Source organism: Oncorhynchus mykiss, chromosome 15 (assembly GCF_013265735.2).
Source record: "Oncorhynchus mykiss isolate Arlee chromosome 15, USDA_OmykA_1.1, whole genome shotgun sequence".
NCBI classification, from domain to species: Eukaryota; Metazoa; Chordata; class Actinopteri; order Salmoniformes; family Salmonidae; genus Oncorhynchus; species Oncorhynchus mykiss.
This window is the reverse complement of record NC_048579.1, coordinates 15863223-15885401: the sequence shown is the minus strand read 5'-3', so window position 1 is coordinate 15885401 and position 22179 is coordinate 15863223. Positions and strand designations below refer to the sequence as shown.

Genomic DNA, 22179 nt, shown 5'->3' with positions numbered 1-22179 from the left:
CCATCTCCGTAATAAACAAGACATCGAAAACAAACTTGTTGGTTCATTTAATTATTATTTTAATGTACAGTACATCCAAGGCATTGTATTGAACAATGAGGCATGTTGACAACACTCGTTAGTTAGAAATGGTATGGAAATCCTAGTCTGGTGGTTGAGGTTTTCTGTGAGGATTTCTAAGGAATATCTGAGTGTCAATTAAGGCAAGATTATGAGTTTGTAAACTATAACACAGAAAGGCAAGCAAACCACAGAAATAAATCAGATGGCGCAGCACCTGTTTGCAAAGTAAAGTCACTGGAGCCATTACAGAAAAGGTCTATATAAACACACACAATGAAAATCTGAACTGAAATGACCTCTGTCAACACAAGACTATATTCCGTGACCTAGTATTTCCGACTGAGAACCCTCCCACCACAAATTAACAATGAATCTATGAATAAACCTACTACAAGCACTTTCTAAATATACCATTAACCAGTGATCTTGTTAGGATAACAAATCTTTTGATATTGGAAGAGACAAAACAATTCCTTTTAGCTGTTTTGAAAGCATATAAATGACATGTTTACTGCCATTTAATTAAATCCACAAAGTCTGCTTTTAAAGTGGAACGAAAAGATTTTGAGGAAGCGCTTTCATCCCAATTCGCCACTTAAATTTAGGATTTTATTTCGGGGTCTTTTTTTTTTTTTTTTAACCCACCCCACCCGGACAACATCACACTGAATGTCCTCATTTCTTCAAACAAAGAACCAAAATGGACATGAGCCAACAACCAATACATGTGTCAAGAAAGAAATATGGCCGACATTTCTTAAAAATATAATTTGTTATATAAATATCATTAGGTAAAAATAAAGGTTTCTTGACACAGTCTGCAACCCAAACCCTTTTCATAAGTGCTGTCTGATCACAACTTCTGCTCACTTTAGCTTTTCTCAAAACGGGTTCATCCACAATATAAATTCTTCCCTTTTATTCAAAATATTTAGGACAGGGTAAGGCAGTGTTTTTCAGTCCTGATCCTGGAGACACACAGGGTGTGCAGGCTTTGTTCCAGACCAGCACTAACACACCTAAATACACTAATCAACAAGCTACTGGGCTGGAACAAATCCTGCATACCCTATAGATTTCCAGGACCAGGATAGAATAATACTGGATTAAGGCCAAGGCTCTACAGTGCATCCATTTTGATCGCATTAAGATTTTGCTGTGCGACATGGAATTTTTATTTAGGAGCACCAGTTCACCTAGAATAATTAAGGATTCTAGCTTTCTTACCTCAAATATTTCTCAATGTGGTCCTACATTTCTTTGTGTGCACCTACATTTTTCAACTTAGGTGCACACGTGCTCCTTGTAAAAATAAAATAACAATTAAGGCAATTTCACAGAACTCTGGGGCAGGTCCTCACAGCAAGTCTTTCATAGGAAGGAGTCATCTGAGGGGGGTGCGTAGGAAAAACCTAGGAAGGCATCATCAGCCTCCATTACACTGGCATTGACTATGGCATGTTCAGTATAGCACACAGAGTTTGGAACGGTCTCATCTGTGAATTCTGGATCAAAGTTTGTGATGTCGTAAGGAGAATTCTGCAAAACAGGAAAGAGGAAAAAACAAACATCAGTTCATTCATGCTTGTGGTCTGGTGTTGCATCTGCCGTGTGTTGCCATACATCAGAATCACATGTAACCCTGAGAACATTTACCACATTGGGAGTGAATGGAGGTGGAACCTTTCTCTGTTCCAGGTCATCCCACTTGATCGCAGAGAAGAAGTTATGTGCTTTGATCTCATTCTGAAAAAAAACAGAATAGATATTTTTCAGTTCTAGAACAACCAAGGCAAATGCTATTACTTCATACTGTTGAAAGCGATGTAATGCAATCCATCTTGCCAAGAAGAAATGAACATTGCCAGACACTGCAGCTATTGAGCAACTCCTGGTCATGACAATTTTTCTCCACCAGAGAGAGTCAGATGCCATCAGCTACAGCAATACATGAGTCACAGTTGTGAGACTATGAAGCATACTGCTGTGTTACTTAAATAAATGGTAGCTTGGGATTTAGAGCACTGTAGGCTGCTGAGGGGAGAACAGCTCACAATAATGGACGGAACGGAGCAAATGGAATGGCATCAAACACCTGGAAACCATAGGTTTTATGTAATTGTTACCATTCCAACTATTCCGCTCCATTCACACCATGATCCCGCACTCTCCAAGTAAGGTGCCACCAACCTCTTGTGACTTCGAGGAAGGTCAATTTGTGTGTATTTAGTGAGTTTGGAGTATTTAAAAAGTCTTGGGTCACTGGAATATTTTCTAACTAAATGAGATGGGTGACATAAAACCATAAACCACTGCCATGCTGTGAGGGTCACCACTCACGAAGTCGTCTCTGGAGCCCAGTCTGTGTGTGCCGTCCTTCTCCAGTAGAGCCTGCAGGAGGGACCAGGCCGTGTTGGACGCTCCGGGACGCATCATCAAGGGTTTGTGGAGGATGTTTTCATACATCTCATGGGTGTCTCTGCTGTAGAACGGAGGCTGTGGAACAGAGGGGAGATAGATGTGTGTTACTGTTAAGACAGTGTGTGATCAGGCATTATGTCAAGGGTGTGTTCTGTCTGTACATATTGTGCCTGTTTTCAATGTCTACTACTGTAACTCACCAGGCCAAAGAGCATTTCATAGAGCACTGATCCTAGACACCACCAGTCCACTGTGTTGTCATACGGTTGTTTCCTCAGGACCTCTGGAGCTAGGTACTAGGGGTGGGGGGGGGGTGGGGGGGGGGGGGGGGGGGGGGGGAGTTAAATAAATTAGCAATGACAGGCCTTTTCAGTCTCAATCCAGAACAGTGGTCCAGACATTAAAAAAGGTTATTATGCCTTATTACATATGCTATCCTGGAAAACATGTTCAACATTACCTCAGGTGTCCCACAAAATGTGCTTGTCGTCTCGGCTTGGGAAATGCCTTCCTTGCACAATCCGAAGTCCGTCAAAACTATATGTCCCTTTAAAGAAGGGGAGTCAGGGACAATTTTAGACAGTGTTTGCCATCATTATCCTCAGTCATAACAGAATAACATACATTTTCTTTGTGGAATTTTGGCCAGAGTAGCCAACTCTCAGGACACTCGCAATTTCCTCAGTCTCAATAAGGCCGGTCAGGAAACGCATTAGTTAAACAATCAAATCACAAACGTTCTCTTCTAAACTGAAAATGACACTGCCGTTCGTGTGAGATGTGTTAGCTGGTGAAGGATTAGGCTTCACCACAGACACTTGCTTTCTTTATAACCTGTTGGATTGGTTAGTTTGAGACATTCATCTCATCATTTTTTTCCAATGACTAAACTCAGCAAAAAAATAAACGTCCCTTTTCAGGACCCTGGCTTTAAAAAGGTAATTTGTCAAATTCAAAATAACTTCACAGATCTTCATTGTAAAGGGTTTAAACACTGTTTCCCATGCTTGTTCAATGAACCATAAACAATTAATGAACATGCACCTGTGGAACGGTTGTTAAGACACTAACAGCTTAAGCAATTAAGGTCACAGTTATGAAAACTTAGGACACTAAAGAGGCCTTTCTACTGACTCTGAAAAAACACCAAAAGAAAGATGCCCAGGGGCCCTGCTCATCTGCGTGAACGTGCCTTAGGCATGCTGCAATGAGCCATGAGGACTGCAGATGTGGCCAGGGTAATAAATTGCAATGTCCGTACTGTGAGACACCTAAGAGGGAGACAGGACGGACAGCTAATAGTCCTCGCAGTGGCAGACCATGTGTAACAACACTTGCACATGATCGGTACATCTGAACATCACAACTGCGGGACAGGTACATGATAGCAACAACTGCCCGAGTTACACCAGGAACGCACAATCCCTCCATCAGTGCTTAGACTGTCTGCAATAGGCTGAGAGAGGCTGGACTGAGGGCTTGTATGCCTGTTGTAAGGCAGGTCCTCACCAGACATCACTGGCAACAATGTCGCCTATGGGCACAAACCCACCGTCGCTGGAATAGACAGGACTGGCAAAAAGTGCTCTTCACTGACGAGTCACGGTTTTGTCTCACCAGGGGTGATAGTCGGATTCGCGTTTATCTTTCAAGGAATGAGTGTTACACCGAGGCCTGTACTCTGGAGCAGGATCGATTTGGAGGTGGAGGGTCCGTCATGGTCTGGGGTGGTGTGTCACAGAATCATCGGACTGAGCTTGTTGTCATTGCAGGCAATCTCAATGCTGTGCGTTACAGGGAAGACATCCTCCTCCCTCATGTGGTACCCTTCCTGCAGGCTCATCCTGACATGACCCTCCAGCATGACAATTCCACCAGCCATACAGCCCCCCTCCCCCTTTGTTCTGGGACACAATATTCAATTTCTGTTAGTTACATGTCTGTGGATCTTGTTCATACAAATATTTACACATGTTAAGTTTGCTGAAAATAAAAGCAGTTGACAGTGTGAGGACGTTTCTTTTTTTTCTGAGTTTAGTAGTAAACACTGAAAACATTTAAACTCTACAAAAATATAAAAACACAACAATTTAAAAGATTTTACAAAGTTAGTTCATCTAAAGAAATCAGTCAATTGAAACAAATAATTAGGCCCTAATCTATGGATTTTACATAACTGGGAATACAGATATGCATCTGTTGGTCCCAGATAAAAAAAAATATATAATTATTTTAAGTTAGGGGCGTGGATCAGAAAACCAGTCAGTATCTAGTGTTACCACCATTTGCCTCATGCAGAGCAACGCATCTCCTTCGCATAGAGTTGATCAGGCTGTTGATTGTAGTCTGTGGAATGTTGTCCCACTCCTCTTCAATGTCTGTGCGAAGTTGTTGGATATCAAATCCATTTTATTTGTCACGTGCCGCATACAACCGGTGTAGTAGCACTTACAAGCCCTTAACCAACAATGCAGTTCAAGAAATAGAGTTAAGAAAATATTTAAGATATAAACTAAAGTAAAAAATAAAATAAAAAGTAACAAATTAACAATAACAAATATTGGCACAAACTAGAACACGCCGTCTTACAAGTTGAGCCAAAGCATCCAAAACATTTTCAATGGGTGACATGTCTGGTGAGTATGCAGGCCATGGAATAAATGGTACATTTTCAGCTTCCAGGAGTTGAGTACAGATCCTTGCGACATTATCATGCTGAAACATGAGGTGATGGCGAAGGATGAATGGCACAATGGGCCTCAGGATCTCGTCACGGTTTCTCTGTGCATTCAAATTGCCATTGCTAAAATCCAATTGTGTTCGTTGTCCGTAGATTATGCCTACCCATACCATAACCCCGCTGCCACCACATGGCACTCTGTTCACAACGTTGACATCAGCAAACCGCCTGCCCACACGACACATTACACATAATCTGCGGTTGTGAGGCCGGTTGGAAGTACTGGCAAATTCTCTTAAATAACGTAAGGGGTAGTTTATGGTAGAGAAATTAAATTCTCTGTGGACATTCCTGCTCTAGTGGACATTCCTGCAGGCAGCATGCAAATTGCACACTCCCGCAAAAATTGAGACCTCTGTGGCATTGTGTTGTGTGACAAAACTGCACATTTTAGAGTTGCCTTTTATTGTCCCCAGCACAAGGTGCACCTGTGTAATGACCATGCCGTTTAATCAGTTTCTTGATATGCCACAACTATCAAGTGGATGGATTATCTCGGCAACGGAGAAATGCACACTAACAGTGATGTAAACAAATGTGTGCACACATTTTGAGAGAAATAGGCTTTTTGTGCATATGGAACATTTCTGGGATCTTTTATTTCAGCTCATGAAAACATGGGACCAACATGTTGAATTCATATATTTGTTTCAGTGTAGTAAAGGCTAAACTAAAGTAAACACTTTCCTTGAGGTTAAACTGATATGCAGAATTATTTTGGGTAACGTTAAAATATCAGGTAGACTACATTCATGGGAGGAGGATTTCAGTTGTCAAGATACATTTGTACGAAGGCAGTTGTTAAGCAAAAAGATTGCTAATGCAGTTTCGATTGAATACAGCCCTAAGCTACTCCACATATAAAACAGATTACTTATGCACTGCAAATGAGTTAGAATGTCACACTTACTTCAAAGTCGAGAAGGATATTTTCTGGCTTCAAGTCCCTGTGAAAAAACAAACATGAACATTATCCAACGATGTTGATATTGGATAATAGAACTGTGCTTAATGGATTACAAGAGCTATTATCTTCCTACTTCTGGGCAACAGAGGATATCAAAACAATCATCAAGAGAGGTTTCTTTAATCCTAGCGATTTGCATCCAGTTGATATCAATTTACATGAGTAGCCTAGTGGTTAGAGCGTAGCCTAGTGGTTAGAGCGCTGGGCCAGTAACCAAAAGGTTGCTGGATCGAATCCCTGAGCTGACAAGGTGAAAATCTGTCATTCTGCCCTGAACAAGATGGCCCACTGTTCCCCAGTAGGCCATCATTGAAAATAAGAATTTGTTCTGGACTTGCCTAGTTAAAGGCAAGAGACACCACCACACTACACTACACACCAGACCAGCACAAACATGCGTTACGTTCCCCAGCTCAAACAGAATGGGAACTAACAGTCACTCACCAACAACCAAAACAAAACATGTAGGGCTTTCCCACTAACAAGATGGCAACCAGCACAGGTGTAACACATACTGACAAATGAGGTGACACCCTACGTACTAAAGTCCGACCTCAAACACAAATGGAACAACTAAAACTTGCACATGGTATAAACATTGTTAGGCGCAGACAACAGAACGAAGGGCAAAAAAGGTAGAGAGAGAACAATACATGTCAGTTAATGAACGACTATACACGTGCTGCAACCATGACAGCAGTGACATTACTACAGCCGACCTCTTGAAAAAGGAACACTTCAAATATCAAAGTTCCAGGAATTTCACAAAAGACGCTATTTGAAGTTGGACTTTTCCCACTAATTAAAAAGGGGATGTGTTCATTCAGGATATTTAATGTGGAAACTGTTTCACGAAACCTTAGAATGTGTCTAACATTCAAATAAAATATTATTGCTTGTGTTCCTAGCTGCAACAGTGCAGTAATATCTAACAATACTCACATCTAAAATAATGGAATTAAGAAATATTAGGACGAGCAATGTCAGAGTGGCACTGACTAAAATACAGTAGAATAGAATACACTGAGTATACCAAACATTAGGAACACCGTCCAAATATTGAGTTTGCCCTCAGAAGAGCCTCAATTCTTCAGGGCATGACTCTTCTCTACATGGTGTTTTGATTGCGTTCCACAGGGTTGCTGGCCCATGTCGACTCCAATGCTTCCCACAGTTGTGTCAAGTTGGCTGGATGTCCTTTGGGTGGTAAACCATTCTTAATACACACGGGAAACTGTTGAACTTGTAAAACCCAGCAGCGTTGCAGTTCTTGACACAAACCTTTGCGCATGGCACCTACTACGATACCCCGTTCAAAGGCACTTATATCCTTTGTCTCGCCCATTCACACTCAATGGCACACATACACAATCCATGTCTCAAGGTTTAAAGATCCTTCTTTAACCGGTCTCCTCCCCTTCATCTAACAAGTGGCATCAATAAGGGATCATAGCCTTCACCTGGATTCACTTGGTCAGTCGATATAATGGAAAGAGCAGGTGTTCTTAATGTTTTGTATACATACATCCATGTACCTGTAAACTATGTTGAGAGAATGCAGATAGCCCAGTGCGCTTGCCATTTCTGCGATGTAGAACTTGGCTCTGGGTTCCGGAAAGGTCCGTTCTTTTTGAAGATGGAAGAAAAGCTGGAATGATAGAATACAGCCACAGTGCCAGTGAGACATTACAGAGGAATAAAGGAAACTGCCAAAATAAAAGGAAACGCCAACATAAAATGTCTTAATAGGGCATAGCTTCAATGTGCCTTGGCATAGATTCGCAAGTGTCTAGAACTCTATTGGAGGGATATGACACCATTCTTACATGAGAAATTCCATAATTTGGAGTTTTGCTCATGGCGGTGGAAAACGCTGGTTCAGTTGGGTTAAGATCTGGTGACTGACACACACACACCCTTTAAACACCCTATGCTCCTTTGAGACCTCTTTCAAAGTCACTGAGATGTCCTCTTCTAGCCATGGTAAGCCAAAATAATGCACAACTGGGCATTTTTATACATGACCCTAAGCACGATAGGATGTGTTAATTGCTTAATTAACTCAGGAACCACACCTGTGTGGAAGCGCCTGCTTTCAAAAGACTTTGTATCCCTCATTTACTCAAGTGTTTCCTTTATTTTGGCAGTACATCATAATAAATTAATGGACAGAGTATGGAGTGATATTTAGCCCAGGTTGCTAACAACAATTGTAGCCGAGTCTTGACACAGAGCCGTGGGTCAAACTTCCTGCCCTGTCTGCAAATTCCACATCACAATTACAATTGACTCAAGCAGCAAGTTAAGTGCTAGCATCAACATGACATGAACTATGAGATTAGCCTCTGCACTCTCGAAAACTGGAAAGGCAACAAAGTTTCAGTGGTTTCGGAGGAGATAGAGCCTAGTCCCTACAGCTAAAGCACATACTGATGACAACGATAATGAAAGGAGTTAGCTAAAGCACATAGCCTACAAATCTGGGATCAGGCTAAGGGAAATCCATAGACCTCAGTAGCTTTTTTGTAGATATCTATAATATTTTAATACTGTCAAAATATTTATACAGACTTGCCATTATACCAAGGTTAGAGAAACATTACAAACCTTCAATCATCCTGTCAATCACTCTTAGTTTTGGCTCTTTCTGACAGTCCCAGAATGGCATAAAAATGCTAATAAATATTTTTATGGAGTTACATTGGCCAACGTTGCACTAATGGCCAGGATGTGCTTATTCAAATGTAGAAATTCAGCTCCCACCACCTACACTGCACAGTTCCTTTTATTGAAAAGGAAGCTTTGAAATGTATGGGTTTTTTAACACTTAAATGGTAGATTGGGAGTGGGTCGCAGCTGATTCCTTTTGAAGTGTATAAACTAATGTAAATCAATAAACTATGTAAATGTTTACAGTTTACTGTCAACATTGGGATAGGGGTAAGCAGCATATCCTGGATCAGTGGTTTAATATTGGGATAGGGGTAAGCAGCATATCCTGGATCAATGGTTTAATATTGGGATAGGGGTAAGCAGCATATCCTGGATCAGTGGTTTAATATTGGGATAGGGGTAAGCAGCATATCCTGGATCAGTGGTTTAATATTGGGATAGGGGTAAGCAGCATATCCTGGATCAGTGGTTTAATATTGGGATAGGGGTAAGCAGCATATCCTGGATCAGTGGTTTAATATTGGGATAGGGGTAAGCAGCATATCCTGGATCAGTGGTTTAATATTGGGATAGGGGTAAGCAGCATATCCTGGATCAGTGGTATAATATTGGCAGAGGGGTAAGCAGCATGTCCTGGATCAGTGGTTTAATATTGGGATAGGGGCAAGTAGCATATCCTGGATCAGTGGTATAATATTGGGATAGGGGTAAGCAGCATATCCTGGATCAGTGGTTTAATATTGGGATAGGGGTAAGCAGCATATCCTGGATCAGTGGTTTAATATTGGAATAGGGGTAAGCAGCATATCCTGGATCAGTGGTTTAATATTGGGATAGGGGTAAGCAGCATATCCTGGATCAGTGGTTTAATATTGGGATAGGGGTAAGCAGCATATCCTGGATCAGTGGTTTAATATTGGGATAGGGGCAAGTAGCATATCCTGGATCAGTGGTTTAATATTGGGATAGGGGCAAGTAGCATATCCTGGATATGTTTTAGAACACCTACTCATTCAAGGGTTTTTCTTTATTTTAACTATTTTCTACATTATAGAATAATAGTGAATACATCAAAACTATGAAATAACGTAGTAACCAAAATATATGTTATATTTGAGATTCTTCATATATCCACCCTTTGCCTTCATGTCAGCTTTGCACATTCTTGGCATTCTCTCAACCAGCTTCATGAGGTAGTCATCTGGAATGCATTTCAATTAACAGTGAATTTGTGGAATTTCTTTCCTCCTCAATGTGTTTTAGCCAATCAGTTGTGATGTGACAAGGTAGGGGTTATACAGAAGATAGCCCTATTTGGTAAAAGACCAAGTCCATATTATGGCAGGAACAGCTCATATAAGCAAAGAGAAACGACAATCAATCATTACTTTAAGACATGAAGGTCAGTCAATACGGAACAGTTCAAGAACTTTGAAAGTTTCTTCAAGTGCAGTTGCAAAAACCATCAAGCGCTATGAAAAAAAACTGTCTCTCATGAGGACCGCCACAGGAAAGGAAGACCCAGAGTTACCTCTGCTGCAGAGGATAAGTTCATTAGAGTTACCAGCCTCAGAAATTGCAGGCCAAATTAAATGCTTCACAGAGTTCAAGTAACAGACGCATCTCAACGTCAACTGTTCAGAGGAGACTGCGTGAATCAGGCCTTCATGGTCAAATTGCTGCAAATAAATCACTACTGAGGGACACCAATAATAAGAAGAGACTTGCTTGGGCCAAGAAACACGAGCGGTGAACATTTGTTCTTTGGTCTGGAGTCGAAATGGAAGATTTTTGGTTCCAACCGCCGTGTCTGTGAGATGCGGTGTGGGTAAAACGGGTGATCTGCGTGTGTGTCTACCGTAAAGCATGGAGGAGGTGTTATGGTGTTGGGGTGCTTTGATGGTGACACTGTCTGTGATTTATTTAGAATTCAAGGCACACTTAAACAGCATGGCTACCACAGCATTCTGCAGCGATACGCCATCCCATCTGGTTTGGTTTTGGTGGGACTATCATTTGTTTTTCAACAGGACAATGACCCAACACACCTCCAGGCTGGAAAATGACTATTTTACCAAGGAGAGTGATGGTGCTACAGCAGATGACCTGTCCTCCACAATCCCCCGCTCTCAACCAAATGAGATGGTTTGGGATGAGTTGAACCGCATAGTGAAGGAAAAGCAGCTAACAAGTGCTCAGCATATATGGGAACTCCTTCAAGACTATTGGAAAAGCATTCCAGTTGAAGCTGGTTGAGAGAATGCCAAAAGTATGCAAAGCTGTCATCAAGGCAAAGGGTGGCTATTTGAAGAATCTCAAATATAAAATATATTTAGATTAGTTTAACACGTGTTTGGTTACTAAATCATTCCATGTTGTTTCATAGTTTTGCTGTCTTCACTATTATTCTACAATGTAGAAAATAGTAAAAAATTAAGAAAAAACATTGAATGAGAAGGTGTTCTAAAACTTTTGACAGGGAGTGTAATTATAGAGAGAAACTCAAAATACCAACATGTGAGAAATACTGTACTTAAAATTTCAATGGAACCAACCAAAATCATACAATTATTTAATACAAAATACATTTAACCAAAATCAAGGTTTCATAAGTATTGGCACTCCTCATTTAGTACTTAGTGCAACCACCTCTGGCAAGGATAACAGCACAGAGTCTTTTCCTGTAATGTTTGACAAGGTTAAGGAACACATTTGGAGGGATTTTGGACCATTCCTCTATGTAGATCCTTTCAAGATCCTTCACATTCTTGGTTTTGCGGTTATCAACTGTTTTGAGTCATTGTCTTGTTGGAAAGTCCACCTACGGCCAAGTCCCAGCCTTCTGGCAGAGGCAACCAGATTGTCAGCCAAAATTGCCTGATACTTGGTGGAATTCATTATGCCATCAATCTTAACCAGTGCCCCTGGACCTCTGGAATTAAAACAGCCCCAAAACGTCACTGACCCACCACCATATTTCACCGTGGGTATGAGGTGTATACATCTCTGTTTCGACGCCAAACATGCTATTGCTGTATCTGACCAAAACGTTCAGTTTTGGTCTTCTGACCAGAGCACCTTCTTTCAGTCATAATTTAAATGACGTTTGGCAAACTCCAAGCGCTTGCGTCTGTGTCTTGGGGTCAGAAAGGGCTTTCTTCTGGCAACCCTTCCAAAGAGCCTGTGGAGGTGGCATCTGATGGTGCTTTTTGAAACCTGGTGACCACAAGACGGTGACCCCAGACGCCACCAAGGCCTGCAATTCTCTCACAGTGATTTTTGGGGATTGTGTTGCTTCTCTCACCATCCTCCTCCCTATCCTGGGGGGCAAAATGCATGTGTCCTCTACCCGTGAGGTTTAACAGTTCCATATCTTTTGATTTTTTAAAATAATTACCCTGACAGTGCTCAGTGGTATATTCAATCGTTTGTGGATCTTCTTGTAGCCATTACCAGGTTTATGAAGGTCTACGACCATCTGTCTCTTTTGAACTGCCAGTTCTTTTGTTTTCTTCATGGTGTTGGATGACAGGGATATTGCATGCGTGTTACCTCATTTTTATACCCTAGTGAAACAGGAAGTGATGTAATGTTCCTTAAGACTTAGATACACTTAAATAAGTGGAATTTAATTCCTGGTTTAATTTTGGTAGAGGTTATTTACAATAATCTTTAAGGGTGCCATTCATTGTGAAACCTTGATTTGGAGGACATTGATTTTTTATTAACTCAATAAATTATTTTGGTGGGTTCCATTGAAACATTAATAAAGTACAGTATTTCTCACGTTGGTATTTTGAGTTTCTCTCTATAATTATATTGTTTATATTTTTTTAAGTATTGTTTGTGCATTGCCAGTCAGGGGTGCCAGTAATTTTGGAGCCCAATGTAGGTTACTGTAGACTACTGACAATGTTATATAGGTTACTGTAGCCTACTGACAATGTTACAAGCCTGATTCGGAAATTAGGGAGAGATGTTTAAAATAATAGATTCACTTTTTTAATGCTAGTTAAGGCTACAATAGTTGAAAAAGAAAAGGAGAGCCTCACACTCTAGGAGCTCAGATGCAATCATTTTATAACCGACATTGACAGACAAGCCGCCTTCATCAGGGTATAATGAGAAACACTGCGGGTCACTAGATTATATACTTTGAAAGGACACAGACAGGTGTCTGTAATCATGGCCAGGTGTGGCTTGGTTGATTTACAGATATAAATAGAACTTGTAAAAAGCATGAATGAATAACATACGATCATAGATACAATGTGGCTACATAAGCCTACAAACACTTACAATGGATAGCAAAAACACAATAATCACAAGAATGGCTTCAGATCAGTTTCTACGTTGAGACCGACGGGAGCAAGTGTCTTTAAATTAAAGATCCAGGCAGCCTCTTGTTTTAACAAGAAATTGTCAAGGTCACCCCCTCTCCAAGGGAGGGTGACGTGTTTGATGGTGATACAGAGAAGGGACGAAAGAGTGGTTCGCTTCCAAAAAGTGGGCTGCAACTGGGTACATCACATTTTTGCAACTAATGGTGCAAAATGCTCAGAGATTCTTACTTTTACTTTGCGCTTTGTATTACACACATTTTTTACCACAAGGACAAATTATATATAACTGCCTTAGTGGAGCACGTGAGAACACCTTTGATTGGGATCGGTTAGACATGTTTAAGTTCCAGCACTAGAACTAGCTCTGGCCCATGGCTAAACCAACTCGGAAGTTCAAAGTTCATCCATAGAAGCCACTCCTCCGTTGGTATAATTATGTGGGCCTAATTAAGATAATGTATGCCATAAACAAGATGCCCATCAAGGCAAGATTCCTCCAACCTCTCTCCACACCTGAAAAATTAAAAAAATACAATTTCAAAGGTTTAAAAAGGAACGATATAAACCGCTACTTTCTTTTGGTACGAAACGGTTCAGAACTTTATTTTCCTGGTCAGAACGGAACGAAACGATTGGACAATAAGTTCCAACCCCTGGTCAGCACCACTGGGACTCAGGTCAGGGGTCATTTCCTAGGGACATTTTCAGCAGGGTTCCGGTGTTGTATTATTCTGAGTTTCCCTACTTGAGCTCAGTGACAACACTGTGGTTCTCCATTATTCATAGGAGTGAAACTACTCACTTCTCCCCCGTTGACGAAATCTAAGACGAAGTACAACTTGTCTGTTGTCTGGAAGGAATAATGCAAGCCGACCAGGAATGGGTGTTTGACATTCTTCAGTAGCACGTTGCGCTCCGCCATGATGTGTTTTTGCTGGTGGAAACAGGAGAAATGGTATTGGTGGGGTGAACATAGAAATAACATACCCAACATTGAGAAACAGAGTAATAACACTTCAGAATAAATTACCTCTCTCCTGTTGAGAATGACCCTTTTCTGCAGGACCTTGATTGCGTAATACTTCCCGTCCAGTTTCCGTTTTGCAAGGAGAACCTTCACGTGGGAGAGAATATAAAAGTATGGTGTTAAATTTTAGTTAAAACCCCTCAGTTACCACATCAGGGACAATACACGTCCAACAATGAGGCAGTGAAATTACAGAACTGTAACACTATCGCTTCCCAAATGGAAAGGCCATCTACTGATAGACAAAGAAGTAAAACAGCATTCCTTACCACACTGGTAAGAGCAAACAAAAAATGTCATTGTTTGTGTTGCTGTGGAGTTTCTCTTCACAGTGAACTACTTTAAGACAAAAGCAGTGCTAATTGTGGCACTTTTGTTGATTTTGTCTAGTTTTATTCATTTAGACTAAAATATAATTAAGGTCTTAATCACATTGTCATTTGAATAATGATTTAATCTAGTTACTGTCAAAATGACACAGTTGGCCATTTTAGTCAACTAAATGCCTTACATTTGAGTCACAGTGCATTTGTATTGCCTCAAACTATAGTAAACATAAATCACTGGCTTCCATGTCCACCAACATAAATAGTCTTGTCCAACCAACATATTTTTCTGCATAACATCGTATTCTTTTCCCAACAGCAGAAACATGACACAAATACAGTGCATTCGGAAAGTGTTCATACTCCTTCCCTTTATCCACATTGTTACGTTACATCCTTACTCTAAAATGGATTAAAGAAAACATTTTCCTCATCAAGCTACACACAATACCTCAATGACAAAGGCACAAAAGATTTAGAAATTTTACCGAATGTATTAAAAATATAAAACAGAAATACCTTATTTACATAAGTATTCAGACCCTTTGCTATAATACTCAAAACGGAGCTCAGGTGCATCCTGTTTCCATTGATCATCCTTGAGATGTTTCTACAACTTAATTGGAGTCCACCTGTGGTAAATTCAATTGATTGGACATGATTTGGAAAGGCACACATCTGCCTTTATAAATATAAGGTCCCACAGTTGACATTGTATGTCAGAGCAAAAACCAAGCCATGAGGTCAAAGGAATTGTACGTAGAGCTCTGAGACAGGATTGTGTTGAGGCACAGATCTGGGGAAGAGTGCAAAAATAGTTGTGCAGCATTGATGGTCCCCAAGAACACAATGGCCTCCATCATTCTAAAATGGAAGTTGTTTGGAACCACCAAGACTCTTCAGAGAGCTGGCCGCCCGGCCAAACTGAGCAATCGGGGAAGAGGGTCGGTCAAGGAGGTGACCAAGAACCCGATAATCACTGACAGAGCTCCAGAGTTCCTCTGTGGAGATGGGTGAACCTTCCAGAAGGACAACCATCTCTGCAGCACTCCACCAATCAGGCCTTTATGGTAGAGTGGTCAGACAGAAGCCACTCCCCAGTAAAAGGCACAGCCTGCTTGGAGTTTGCCAAAAGGCACCTAAAGGACTCTCAGACCATGTTAAACAAGATTATCTGGCCTGATGAAACAAAGATTGAACTCTTTGGCCTGAATGTCAAGCGTCACGTCTGGAGGAAACATGGCACCATCCCTACGGTGAAGAATGGTGGTGGCAGCATCATGCTGTGGGGATGTTTTTCAGTGGCAGGGCCTGGGAGACTCGTCAGGATCAAGGGAAAGATGAACGGAGCAAGGTGCCGAGAGATCCTTGATTTCACATTCTAACAGGACAAAGTTCACCTTCTAACAGGACAACAACCCTGAGCACACAGTCAAGACAACCCAGGAGTGGCTTCATGACAAGTCTCTGAATATCCTTGACTGGCCCAGCCAGAGCCCCGACTTGAACCCGATCGGACATCGCTGGAGACCTGAAAATAGCTGTGCAGCGACACTCCCCATCCAACCTGACAGAGCTTGAGAGGATCTGAAGAGAAGAATGGGAGAAACTCTCCAAATACAGGTGTGCCAAGCTTGTAGCGTCATACCCAAGAATAATTGAGGCCGTCATCGCTGCCAATGGTGCTTCAACAAAGTACTGAGAAAAGGGTCTGAAAACTTACAGTACCAGTCAAAAGTTTGGACACACCCACTCATTCAAGGATTTTTCTTTATTTTTACTATTTTCTACATTGTAGAAGACATCAAAACTATGAAATAACACATATGGAATCATGTTATAACCAAAAAAAGTATAAAACAAATCAAAAGATATTTTAGACTTTAGATTCTTCAAAGTAGCCACCCTTTACCTTGATGACAGCTTTGCACACTCTTGACATTCTGTCAACCAGCTTCATGAGGAATGCTTTTCCGACAGTCTTGAAGGAGTTCCCACATATGCTGAGCACCTGTTGGCTGCTTTTCCTTCACTCTTTCGTCCAACTCATCACAAACCATCTCAATTGGGTTGAGGTCGGCGATTGTGGAGGCCAGGTCATCTGATGCAGCACTCCATCACTCTCCTTGGTCAAATAGCCCTCACACAGCCTGGACATGTGTTTTGGGTCATTGTCCTCTTAAACAAATGATAGTCCCACCAAGAGCAAACCAGATGGGATGGTATATCGCTGCATAACACTGTGGTAGCCATGCTGGTTAAGTGTACCTTGAATTCTAAATAAATCACTGACAGTGTCACCAGCAAAGCACCCCCACACCTCCGCCTCCATGCTTCACGGTGGGAACCACACATGCGGAGATCATCCGTTCACCTACTCTGCGTCTCACAAAGACACGGCGATTGGGACCAAATATCTCAAATTTGGACCCATCAGACCAAAGGACTGATTTCCATCGGTCTAATGTCCATTTCTCATATGGCCCAAGCAAGTCTATTATTTTGATTGGTGTCCTTTAGTAGTTGTTTCTTTGCAGTAACTTGACCATGAAGGCCTGATTCATGCAGTCTCCTCTGAGTAGTTGAGATGTGTCTGTTACTTGAACTCTGAAGCATTTATTTGGGCTGCAATTTCTGAGGCTGGTAACTCTAATGAACTTGTTTTCTGCAGCAGAGGTAACGCTGGGTCTTCCTTTCCTGTGGCGGTCCTCATGACAGCCAGTTTCATCATAGCGCTTGATGGTTTTTGCGACTGCACTTGAAAAAAAACTTTCAAAGTTCTTGAAATGTTCCGGATTGACTGACCTTCATGTCTTAAAGTAATGATTGATTGTCGTTTCTCTTTGTTTATTTGAGCTGTTCTTGCCATAATATGGACTTGGTCTTTTACCAAATAGGGGTGGTATACAGAAGATAGCCCTATCTTGTCACAACACAACTGATTGGCTCAAACGCATTAAGGAAAGAAATTCCACAAATAAACTTTTAACAAGACCTGTTAATTGAAATGCATTCCAGGTGACTACCTCATGATCCGGGTTGAGAGAATGCCAAGATTGCGCAAAGCTGTCATCAAGGCAAAGGGTGGCTACTTTGAAGAATCTCAAATATAAAATATTTTTAGATTTGTTTTACACTTTTTTAGTCACTACATAATTCCACATGTATTATTTCATAGTTTTGATGTCTTCACTATTATTCTACAACTTAGAAAAGAGTAAATATAAAAACATTTGAATGAGTGGGTGTGTCCAAACTTTTGACTATTACTGTATGTAAATGTGATCTGTAAATCTAATAATAATTACATTTGCTATTATGGGGTATTGTCTGTGTATATTGACCAGGAAAAAATACAATTGAATCAATATTAGAATAAGGCTGTAACAAAAAAAACAAATGCAATGTATATACAATTTTTGGCCATGTAAATTCCAAATTCAGCCTACATGGATACTGTACATTACAGACAGACAGAGACACAGAGATAGAGACAAGCACAAGCACCAGATGGTGCCGCAAAGTCTAGGCAAAGTAGTCTGGGCTGCACCTCCATCACATCATTGACATTGTTATCAAAGTTCCACAGACTCCACAGCCACATTGGTGCCCTAAAGTAGAACCGGGCTAATGACTTCGAAAGGGAGATAGTGACTGTTTTGCCCAGTGATGTAGTCGAGTCACTAATCCTCGAGTTTGAATCGAGTCACGAGTCCCTATGGCTGAAGTCCGAGTCCCAGTGCTCAAGTAGGAGTCTCTCAGTTCACATTAACTCAAAATAAAGTCATTTATCTAGTCAGATATAGCGTAGTGGCTGGAGGAATTTAGTCAACTTGTCTGCTATCCAGTTCCCTTTCTTTCTGTGCCACCAACTGTTTGCATATAAGCTACTGGTAAGGTTACCAGGGCCACGTTCAGTTGCAAAACATTCTCATATGTTGCAGATAGAAATCCTATGATTAGAGCAAACGTTATTCCTTATTCAACATGTCAACGAGGCATGTTTGCTCAACAAATCATATTTTTATCTGAATGTTCCAAAACATTGCGTCCTGCAGGTTATTAGCTATAGCTAGGTAATGAGGTAACATGGCTGAATAAGGTGTAGCCTATCAAATGGTTAATGGTCCGGTCCGCAAGTAGCCTATCTTTAGAACGCCCCGCAATACGCTTTATAAATATAAAATGTGACCCGCCAATGCACAAACAAATATGTACCTAGCGCCAGTATTATGGGCCATAAGGGCTAGAATCAAGGCGTTTTCTCTGAGGAAAAGAAAGAGACTTGGCTACAGAATCTGATCCAGGATCTGATTCAGTACCTGGCTATGAAATGCAGTGGGGAAAGTGGGAGGGTTGAGCAAGACTACAAATTCAAAGACAGCCTACTTTTCTATCCTCATAGCTTGACCGCTGTTTTACAATTAATCTCAATGCCGCGATTGTTTTTAATTTTGTATAGCAGCTTGTGTTTCCTAACTGGGAAAAGGGTAGCTACTAGAAGGCTATTGGCAACTGTTTAGCGCATCTGTGCTGCTAATTCAAGTTTGGGGTCACTTAGAAATGTCCTTGTTTTCCATGAAAACATACATGAAATGAGTTCTCATTGAAATAATAATTGTGTTCTTCATACTTTGCTTTCGTCAAAGAATCCTCCATTTGCAGCAATTACAGCCTTGCAGACCTTCGGCATTCTAGTTGTCAATTTGTTGAGGTAATCTGAAGAGATTTCACCCCATGCTTCCTGAAGCACCTCCCACAAGTTGGATTGGCTTGATGGGCACTTTTTACGTACCATATAATCAAGCTGCTCCCACAACAGATCAATAGGGTTGAGATCCGGTGACTGTGCTGGCCACTCCATCATAGACAGAATACCAGCTGACTGCTTCTTCCCTAAATAGTTATTGCATCGTTTGGAGCTGTGCTTTGGGTCATTCTCCTGTTGTAGGAGGAGACTCGCTCCAATTAAGCACCGTCCTCAGGGTATGGTATGGCATGTCGTTGCAAAATGGAGTGATAGCCTTTCTTCTTCCAAGATCCCTTTTACCCTGTACAAATCTCCCACTTTACCACCACCAAAGCACCCCCAGACCATCACATTGCCTTCACCATGCTAGACAGATGGCATCAAGCACTCCTCCAGCATCTTTTCATTTTTTATGCGTCTCACAAATGTGATCCGAACACCTCAAACGTAGATTTGTCTGTCCATAACACTTTTTTCCAATCTTCCTCTGTGCAGTGTCTGTTATTTTGCCCATCTTAATCTTTTCTTTCAGTCTGAGATATGGCTTTTTCTTTGCAGCCCTGGCTTGAAGGCCAGCATCCCGGAGTCGCCTCTTCACTGTTGACGTTAGGACTGGTGTTTTGCAAGTACTATTTAATGAAGCTGCCAGTTGAGGACGTGAGGCATCTGTTTCTCAACCTAGACACTCTAATGTACTTGTCCTCTTGCTCAGTTGTCCATCGGGGCCTCCAACTCCTCTTTCTATTCTGGTTAGAGACAGTTTGCGCTGTTCTGTGAAGGGAGTAGTACACTGCGTTGTACGAGATCATCAGTTTCTTGGTAATTTACCGCATGGTATAGCCTTCATTTCTCAGAACAAGAATAGATTGACGAGTTTCAGAAGAAAGGTCTTTGTTTCTGGCCATTTAGAGCTTGTAATCGAACCCACAAATGCTGATGCTCCAGATACTCAACTAGTCTAAAGAAGGCCAGTTTTATAGCTTATTTAATCAGCACAACAGTTTTCAGCTGTGCTAACATAATTGCAAAAGGGTTTTCTAATGATCAATTAGCCTTTTAAAATGATAAACTTGGATTAGCTAACACAATGTGCCATTGGAACACAGGAGTGATGGTTGCTGATAATGGGCCTCTGTACGCCTATGTAGATATTCCAATACAATATTAATGTCTACACTGTTGAACGGTAGTGTGTATATATACTGTATTATGCATAATCACATACCTTTCCAAAGCTCCCCTTTCCGATGACTTTGAGAAAGTCAAAGTCTGTGGGCTTTGCACTAAAATGTGGAAAACATAAGGTAAGCAAACAAAATAAGTGAACTTTTTAGAACAAATGAATGACTACGATAAGGCCTGCAAAGGTTACGTAAAAGGAAAATGACATCCAGAAAACACATTATCACAACAGAAATATCTGCAGGCCTCAATTCAACGTGGGACTGTGTAACCTACTGTGGATTTCCAGACGGTCCCAGGTTAATATTTCTGGAGGTAGAGCTGTTCTGCAAACCAGAGAGAACAGAGGATCTAGGTTAAAAACGCAGACGTACGTAAACGAGGCCATAGTCTAAATCTTTATTCTACCAGAACTCTGTCCTCCTGATTCCTGCTTACAAGCAAAAATGAAAGCAGGACACACCAGTGACTCGGTCCATTAAAAGAAAATGGTCAGATGAAGCAGATACTAAACTACAGGACTGTTTTGCTGGCACAGACTGGAACATGTTCCGGGATTCTTCCGATGGCATTGAGGAGTACACAACATCAGTCACTGGCTTTATCAATAAGTGCATCAAAGGCGTCACCCCCACAGTGACTGTACGTACATACCCCAACCAGATGCCATGGATTACAGGCACCATCTGCACTGAGCTAAAGGGTAGAGCTGCCGCTTTCAAGGTGCAGGACTCTAACCCGGAAACTTACAAAAAATCCTGCTATGCTCTGTGGCGAACCATCAAACAGGCAAAGTGCCAATACAGGGCTAAGATTGAATCATACTACACCCAGTGACACGAGCCTACCAGACGAGCTAAATCACTTCTATGCTCGCTTCGAGGCAAGCAACACTGAGGCATGCATGAGAACATCAGCTGTTCCGGACGACTGTGTGATCACGCTCTCCCTAACCGACGTGAGTAAGACCTTTAAACAGGTCAACATACACAAGGCTGCAGGGCCAGACGGATTACCAAGACGTGTGCTCCAGGCATGTGCTGACCAACTGGCAGGTGATTTCACTGACATTTTCAACATGTCCCTTACTGAGTCTGTAATACCAACATGTTTCAAGCAGACCACCATAGTCCCTGTGCCCAAGAACACTAAAGCAACCTGCCTAAATGACTACAGACCCGTAGCACTCACGTCCGTAGCCATGAAGTGCTTTGAAAAAATTATCAAAGACCCCAGCCACCCCAGTCAGACTGTTCTCTCTACTACCGCATGGCAAGCGGTACCGGAGTGCCAAGTCTAGGACAAAAAGGCTTCTCAACAGCTTTTACCCCCAAGCCATAAGACTCCTGAACAGGTAATTAAATGGCTACCTGGACCATTTGCATTGTGTGCCTCCCCAACCCCTCTTTCTACGCTGCTGCTACTCTCTGTTTATCATATATGCATAGTCACTTTAACTATACATTCATGTACATACTACCTCAATTGGCCCGACCAACCAGTGCTCCCGCACATTGGCTAACCAGGCTATCTGCATTGTGTCCCGCCACCCACCACCCCCTCTTTTACGCTACTGCTACTCTCTGTTCATCATATATGCATAGTCACTTTAACCATATCTACATGTACATACTACCTCAATCAGCCTGACTAACTGGTGTCTGCATGTAGCCTCGCTACTTTTATA

General features: G+C 41.5%; 1 protein-coding gene across 3 annotated transcripts in view; it reads right to left on the bottom strand.

The window, feature by feature from the left end:
- Nucleotides 1-35: 35 nt before the first annotated feature.
- The window catches only part of LOC110489691 (serine/threonine-protein kinase Sgk3), a 36467-nt gene continuing 14323 nt past the window's right edge, over nt 36-22179 (bottom strand). For 2 of the 3 annotated variants that reach the window (XM_036943867.1, XM_036943868.1), the window contains exons 7-17: nt 20769-20818; nt 20536-20593; nt 14238-14321; nt 14010-14141; nt 7727-7839; nt 6135-6171; nt 2945-3031; nt 2685-2780; nt 2404-2559; nt 1720-1809; nt 36-1602 (exon numbers count right to left, since the gene is read on the bottom strand). In XM_036943867.1, coding sequence (XP_036799762.1) covers nt 1435-1602; nt 1720-1809; nt 2404-2559; nt 2685-2780; nt 2945-3031; nt 6135-6171; nt 7727-7839; nt 14010-14141; nt 14238-14321; nt 20536-20593; nt 20769-20818 — 1071 coding nt within the window. In that variant the 3' untranslated portion in view covers nt 36-1434. The remainder of the gene's footprint in view (nt 1603-1719; nt 1810-2403; nt 2560-2684; nt 2781-2944; nt 3032-6134; nt 6172-7726; nt 7840-14009; nt 14142-14237; nt 14322-20535; nt 20594-20768; nt 20819-22179) is intronic. The other variant, XM_036943869.1, reaches the window with a different exon arrangement.